The sequence below is a fragment of the Geospiza fortis genome, unplaced genomic scaffold (genome assembly GCF_000277835.1).
Source record: "Geospiza fortis unplaced genomic scaffold, GeoFor_1.0 scaffold32, whole genome shotgun sequence".
NCBI lineage: Eukaryota > Metazoa > Chordata > Aves > Passeriformes > Thraupidae > Geospiza > Geospiza fortis.
This window is the reverse complement of record NW_005054428.1, coordinates 201,304-208,881: the sequence shown is the minus strand read 5'-3', so window position 1 is coordinate 208,881 and position 7,578 is coordinate 201,304. Positions and strand designations below refer to the sequence as shown.

Sequence of the window (7,578 nt, the reverse complement as noted above, 5' to 3'; positions counted from 1 at the left end):
CACTGCCCCCCTAATCTGCATTTAATGACACACTTGGTCCTCGGCCTCCCACCAAAAGGATCCAGAAACCAGTATTTTCCTTCCCAGAACTTCTAAAGCAGTCAGACTTGCTGCCAAGAGAAAAGAAAAGCCTCTAAAACTTATTTAATTCTGACACTGCCCTCATTTTGAACTAATTCAGTGCTAGCAGACCTTAAAACACAACTTGGGAGAGCATCTGGTGTTTGAACTGATATTTTTCAAGCCATTTATTATTCCAGTGCCCCTATTTGGACGCCAAAACAGCCTCAGAGTCCATAAAACCTTGTTCCACCATAAAGTTCTGCCTGAGGTCTCCCAATCTCCTTTGGAATTTCAGTGGTTCCCACTGACACCCATTTTGCTATCCTCCAGCAAGGAGCACATCCCCATTTCAGCACTGCATTGAGAGGTGGTTTTGCTTCAGGCAAACACACCTCAAGCCGTTTTGCCAAGGAAATAACATTTTTTCCTAAATCTAGATTAAGAAGATCTTAACAAGGCCAGAAAGAATGCACAGACTGCTTGAACTTGTGCTGATCCTTGCCAGACACCTTCACTTGACCTCTCTCCATCCTTGGGCCTCCTGGATGGCTCACCAAAGCCACATTGGGAGAAACCACCCCCCCGCCATACACAATAAATTAAATCTACTTACCATGAACCTGCTTTTTTATTTCTTTGGCAGGATCCAGCCATGTCTGTAAGAGGATTAAAACATTCACAGTTCACCAGACATTCTAGAAACACCACAGAAAGCTGAAAATTGCTAAAAACACAGAAAATTTAAAAAAAAGACAATATTTGACACAAAGGCAGCCATGGAAACTGAAGAGATGGTGCATTCTTCACTACTTTCACTCCAGGCTGTGGTCTGTGTGGGTGTATTTCCAACCATTCACCTACCAGGGATTCATAAGGGAGGTAGGAGTAACAAGAGGGGAAAAAAAAAGCAGATTATTTAGGGCTGCAAGAACAGAGTAACAGGTACGGCCACAGCCACATCCAGCTACCAGGGGCACTTGTACAACACCTTTTTTCTCCAGAACCCTTAAAAATAGGTAAATAGGACAGATACATTAATTTTAAGCACCCTGTCTCCTTACTTACCCTATTCAGATCAAAGATCACCAAGACTTTCTATTATTAGCTATAGTTTTCAATGACCTAATTGCTGAAATACGAGTAAAAACATCCAATTCCTGAGTAAGACTGGAATTTTTTACAGGAGTGTGACGTAAACTTCATGTCTTTTAACTATGACTCAAGTTTCTAGTATTATCTCTGCTACAAATTTAGAAATATATTTTTTCCCCTCCTTTGTAATTTGGGGTTATGTGGAATGGTGGTGCAATTTAAGCCTCAAAACACAATTCCTGCTTTTTCCATAGTCTGAGCCTCTCCCTTTGCAGGAGTCAGGGCCTGTCCTACTGCAGGCACTGGGCTAGCAACCCTTCTGGAGAGGTTACATTTAACCACCTCTTCATTTTCGCCAGCTCCGAATAGGATTTGGACGTCCAGGTCTCCCGAGGTGAAGGAATTAACTCATTGAATCCCCCAAGCTAATCTCTCCTGACCAGAAGGACACGTAACTTCATGGCAGGCAGACATCAATACTTACATTTAATCTTCTCTTTTTATATGCCTACTCTAACATATAAAAGTGGGGATACAAAATTCGTTTGAAAGGAAGATTTGCTGTCTTTTTAGGGTCACAGCTTGGAGCACAGCATCTCCATGGCTGAGCTGGTGCCACAACTGCTTGTTACTGGGGTGAGCCCAGGGTGCAGTCATGCATCCCACCCTGCCTGATCCAGCAGACAATGATGGGAACAGCAATTAACAGCACTTTTATCCCACTGGGTCGCGAATCAGTTGGAAACAAGCCTTCTTTTCAGGGTCGAGCTCCTTGCTGCTCCATGGTGCCCAGCTGCTCCAGCCATTATCACGACCTCCTAATCCCACTGTCACCCTCTGCTATGCCCATATGGGTAATTACTGGTCCTCAGAAAGTTTATTCCCTAAATATCAAGGCGGAAAATGTCACATACAACCCTTCCCTATCTAGGAATATACACGTGTATCTCCACCTGCTCTACACAGCTGCAGGTGAGGTGCAGGAGCTCATGCCTGGATCCTATTAACACCATTTCACCTGTGAATCAGTAACTCTGGGGAGGTCTTGTTGGAAGTTACAGCAGGAGAGCTTCAGATTTCAAAGTTCAATGAAACATAATCAGAAAGATTAAAACAAAAATGATGGTATTTTCACCCATCAGAGCAAACCAAACCAGCTTGTTCCACACTGGAGCTGAACAACCCATGGACAGTGGCCTCATCCGCCCCAGCTTCCAGCTCTGGGACAAAAATGTGACAAAACAATCTGTTTTCAGTCCCTACAGTTAAAAAGCTGTGCAACCTCTCAGCCCTTGTTGGTTTGGGGGAGAAGGTACATGCTTCTGCTTCCAGAAGAATCAATGCCAAAAGTCTGGGCAAGAAGAGCAAGTCCGAGGCTCTAGGAAACCACAGGATCATTTAGGAAAGGCCCTCTAAGATCATCAAGTCCAATCATTACTCCAGCACTGCCAAGGTTAGCACGATGCAGTATCTACAAGTGCCATACCTATAAGCTTTTTGATCACTTCCAGGGACATTCCACCACTTCCTAGGGTAGCCTGTGCCAAGGGCTTGACAACCCCTTCTAAGAAGGAATTTTTCCTAATATCCAAATGCACCAGTGAGCTGCCCACAGCACATGCAGAAGAAGCTGAGCTGCTCCAGTTACACTCTTTTTGCTCTTAATTGGATCTACAAGTACACCTACCCCTCCCTCTGCAAGAACAAACTCTGATTAAAAAAAAATCCTCTGATATAAAAAATATCCAGGTTATATGCATGGAAACACATTTCACATCCAAGAAAATTGGAAGACACCAGAGACTGTAAAACAAAGTAGGAATTCTGCCTGTCTCAAATAGTGTTATTTTTGGGTGCTATTTTGTCTGTGTATAAAACAATACAAAGTATTTAATGACAGACATCTGTCAGTCAGTAACCTAGCCAGAGGGGATTGTTGAAGGTGAAGCAGAGGAAGAGTCAGAATACAGACCAATATGACTGGTCTAAAGGACACAGCACTGGGCCCTTCATTTCAATTATCTCCCTTTTGACTTCATGAAATAGACCTCGAGTAATCGTTGAGTTAAAGGGTAACGAAGGTCTCAAAAGACACTGCTTGAGTCAAATCAAGCGAAGACCTTTAACTGAAACCATGAGTAGGAGCTTTGATAGAGAGTCACATCTGTTCTTCTGCAGGGCAAAGGCTCAACTCCAAATGCTCTGGATGGCTCCAACCAAACCTTCCCAATGCTGACACCAGTGCCAGGGCAGCCTGACTCCTTCAGCTTTATAACTTAATGACATCATTTTGCAGTAAATTAATATAATGACTTTTCTGCAGGTGAAGACCCAAGTTCACTAGGACTCATTCACATAGCTTTTTGATAAAAATCTACACTCCTGTAGTCATTTATTCACCATTTTTTCCTGTGTCATGACCCGCAATCCATATTTAGGGAGGACACGAAAACAAGTTTGCAGAGGAGCTTCTGCCCCACCTCCTGCCCTGGGGAGATAATGCAGAAAGAGCTGGATCCCCTCGAGACCAGCAGCTGCTTACCCTGGAGGTTGGTGTGTCCCATGTGGCCAAACCAAAGTAGTCTTCTTCCAGCAGATTGAGGTGGTCACAGACTTTTTTAAGTAGATCCTGTCCCTTGGTGTGTTTCTGCAAATAAACAAAGAAATCCTGTAGGACAGAGCTGGGTTTTGCCTGTCTTTGTTTAGAGGAGAGGGGAAGAAGGGAAAAGGATCAAACCACGAAGTGCACTATCAGTAAGGGGAAAAAAGGTCCTGAGTAGCTCCAAATCTTACCTCCTGACTGTTTCAGAGCAAGGATTCCCTACAGGAAAGGGCATAAAAATTCCAGAGACAACCAGGCATAAAAATCCCATGGAGACAACAAGAACCACAGTGTGTCTCTCTCTTCCCACCAGCTCCATGTCTGGAAATCCCCCAAAGCTGGAGTTTCCAACAGAGCTTAATAGACATCAAGGATCTGTACAGGTTTTCCCTCCCAAGGTACATCTACAGTGCTAGTATCTTCCAGATTCAGGTGTCAATCAAGAGATGAAACTGCTGCTACAACCTATTCATTTCAGGGGCAACCTGACTTTTCTTATGTTCAGAAAAAAACAAAGCCCATGATTTCCGTGGCCTTTCCATCACCCTTCTCTGCTGATGAAAACCAGCTTCTCCCATCTGCCTCATGTGCCCAAAGCTGCTCAGCACACAGCTTCCTACCTCCAGAAATACACTTTGAGCATTCCTATTTCCTCTTTTTCTCTTCCCCAAATCCTGCAGAAGTGAACTGGCCAAGGAACAAACACTCTTTTAGTCCAAAAGCATGAAGGAAAACATCCCTGAGGCATAAAACTATGGTAACCAGAAGCAGCTCATTCCATTGGCGGCTTTGCTAGAAGAAAGTGCAGTTCCAGTGACGCAAAATCAGCTTCACTAATGCCCGCAGCTCTCCTGTCAGCCATCTCTGCATGGCAACTGCTCCAAGACCCCAGCCTTGGCTTTATTTCAGCCTTTCAGCTGTCAGGTCCTTTGTGCACACATTGTGACTCTATAGGTAACATAATCTATGTGTTAGCCTGGGTATTTCTCAAGGAATTGGCACTGATATAGAAATGAAAAAGCTTCCAGGGCTGTCAGTCAAAAAGGATGCCTGAAAACACTAATTCTCCTCGGATAAAGGCATTTGTGCTGCTCTTTGCCTACACCTTTGCAATTCCTTCCCAATTAAATCTTAATAAACTCTCAAACCACCAGAGCAGAATTACACTGTCACTAAAGCCAAGGGTGCTTCTCAAGTTAAGAGTCTCACTGACACAGTGGCCCCCTAAACCTCTGCAGCGTCCATCACGACACTCTGGACCTACAGAGAGACATTTCTCACGTCCTGCTCAAGTCAGGCTCTCCCTGACTCTCCACGGCTCTCCCTCCAACAGAGTCCACGACAGTATCCAAAGGCATTGCTGCAGCAAACGAAGGCACAAAGCTACAGCAAGCTGTCACCGGGACTTGGGGAGGAGATTCCTTGGGGCTGCACACTGCCTCCCTTTCCAAGGGGAAGGTGATGGGAGCAGTGATGCTCTGAGCTGATCCCAGGCAGTACCAGCAGCGCCACCATTACACAAACACTTGGCACTGACCTACTTGCCCAGGATCACCCAAGGTGATTGTTCCCACGAGGAGCCCCGTGCCCACATACCCGCTCCTGGCCCATTTACCAGCAGGACTGAGGGAAAACAAGCTGGTGGAAGTATGTTCCAATGGTAAGTACCAGATTCTTAATATTCCAGAAAAGTACTTTGATACTAAAATAGGGATTTCTGCTCGCTTTTTATTGCACTGACAGCACCACAGCCCTGTGAGAGAATACACAAATTAAAGGAGGAAAAAAGCTCTCAAATGAAGAGGGTTGCAGTGCTCTAAGCCAACATAATTTTAAATTGTTTACTGGAAATATATTCAACAGCAGGCTAAACACAGTGTGTTTTTCTTTACATCCAAGCACCAGGAGCTAAGTGAACCTAAGCAGCCTGAGAGGTAAAGGTACCTTGGGGGACTAGAAAAGCACAAATCAATTTTATATAACCCATTTTATTCGAAGCCAAGGAGGCCAAAGTTATTTAGACAATTGCAACCTACCCCAAAAACCTAAACTCTAGCCTGGGATACAAATAAGAGAGATCATGAACAGCAAGTAATATAAAGTTTGGGTTTGTTTTTTTTTAACTTCCCTCCACCTTTATAAAGTAAGGCACCCTAGAATTGTAGAACAATGAAATAAAGATTCCTAGTACCCAGAGGTTTTTACAACACACCAAATAGGTTGTTATAGCTTACAGCAGGCTTGTTCTGCAGTAAAACCTGTCATGTAATTCCCTAGCAGTACATTAGGCTCCTATTAAATTGTGTTTGTGGTGATTTTTCAAAAGAAGCAGAAGGGAGAGGGAAGAGAGGAGAAGCAGAACCAAACCCCCAAAGTACTTACATCCACAGAACACTCAAAAATGGTGTCATCCAGCAAGACAACTTTGCAGTACATGTTTCTGTGTCTTTTCACTACTTTTTGGGCAGCTTTCAAATCTTTGTCTGCTTTAGTCTCCAGAGACTCTGGCTTCAGTTCTGGCTTGGCACCCTCTTCCTTTGCTTCTCCTTCTTCCCTGTCCTCGAGGTCTCTTCCCAAAGGCTCCTGGTCGTCCCTCCTCTCTTCCTGAGCAGGCTGAAACCCCCAATTTAGAGGTGTCAAACAAGGAAACAAACAAAGCATCACATGGAACAAGCACTACAGGGCTGGGATCTCAGTCAGAATTCATTATCCCACTTCAACCTGTAACCTAGGATTGGGAGCAGCAACTGGGGTGATCAAGGGAATGGTATTAATTTTTAAAACTCTTCCAAGCACTTTTCAAGTTTTCATTTTGTAAATGATGTAATAAAAAAGAAGTAAGGGTTGATTAGAGAAATCAAGGCAGATTACATCATGCATGCGTAGTGTTAGTGACAGCACCTTCTGGACTGGGAAGGTTTTTTCTCTCCCAGGCAGGACCCCCAGTGCTCCCACTGGCATAGCTGTTGCTCCAGTGCACTGGCCCTTGGCATGGTAAGGGGGAATTGTTTTAAACTGACAGAGGCTAGATGGGATATGCATCCATGAAAGTGTTCAAGACCAGGTTGGATGGGGTCCTGGATAATCTGGGAGAGGGGAAGGTGCCCCTGCCAATGGCAGGGGGTGGGATGACATGGGCTTTAAGGTCCCTTCCAACCCAAACCATTGCAGGATTTTATGGTAGCAGTGGCATTAAAAGGAGGGTCAGGGCTGAGGCTTCATGGCCATTGGAGATGACTGAGCAGCTCTCTGCCACCAAAAAGGGAAGGCAGCCTCCACACCACCATCCCTTTTGCCTAGGGAAGCACTTTGGAAGCCAGTTTAATCCACTCAAATAGCAGAGAGAGATGCAGTTTGGGGAGAGGAGGAGGAAGGAAGCTGTTTGGGTTTTTTTCCTCTGCCACTTCAGCAGGTTAAACGAGTTCATGGCAGGCTGTGACGATGCTGGAAGGGGCTGAATGCAGCAGGAGCACAGAGCTGCAGCAGAGGAAGAGCAAAACCTTGTCTGTTCAGCCCATCACATCTCATGAAATCACACCCAGGCACAAGTGCAGAGAGGTATTTAAAAACTAAATAATGTCCACAAGCTGCTGACTTCTGTTCCAGCAGAACTGGGACAACTGGGAACAGGGAATCAGTCAAAGCTTCTAATGCCTGTCGGTCAGCATTTATCAAACTGCAGCACCTCGCAAATGCTTTCACAGCAGAAATATCTGCCGAGTGTCACAGTTCAGAAAGGCACTGACAGTGATCTAAACTAAGAACTAAAAAAGACACAAATGCATCGTCTAAAATGAATGACCCATGAAGAAAGGCTGGGG

The 7,578-nt window shown here is 44.8% G+C and overlaps 1 protein-coding gene across 1 annotated transcript in view; it reads right to left on the bottom strand.

Moving 5' to 3' along the window:
* EPB41 (erythrocyte membrane protein band 4.1) overlaps positions 1-7,578 on the bottom strand; it is a 54,413-nt gene that overhangs the window by 45,041 nt on the left and 1,794 nt on the right. Inside the window, exons 2-4 of the mRNA XM_005426904.2 lie at positions 6,140-6,370; positions 3,698-3,802; positions 677-719 (exon numbers count right to left, since the gene is read on the bottom strand). Of these exons, the coding sequence (XP_005426961.1) occupies positions 677-719; positions 3,698-3,802; positions 6,140-6,370 (379 nt within the window). The remainder of the gene's footprint in view (positions 1-676; positions 720-3,697; positions 3,803-6,139; positions 6,371-7,578) is intronic.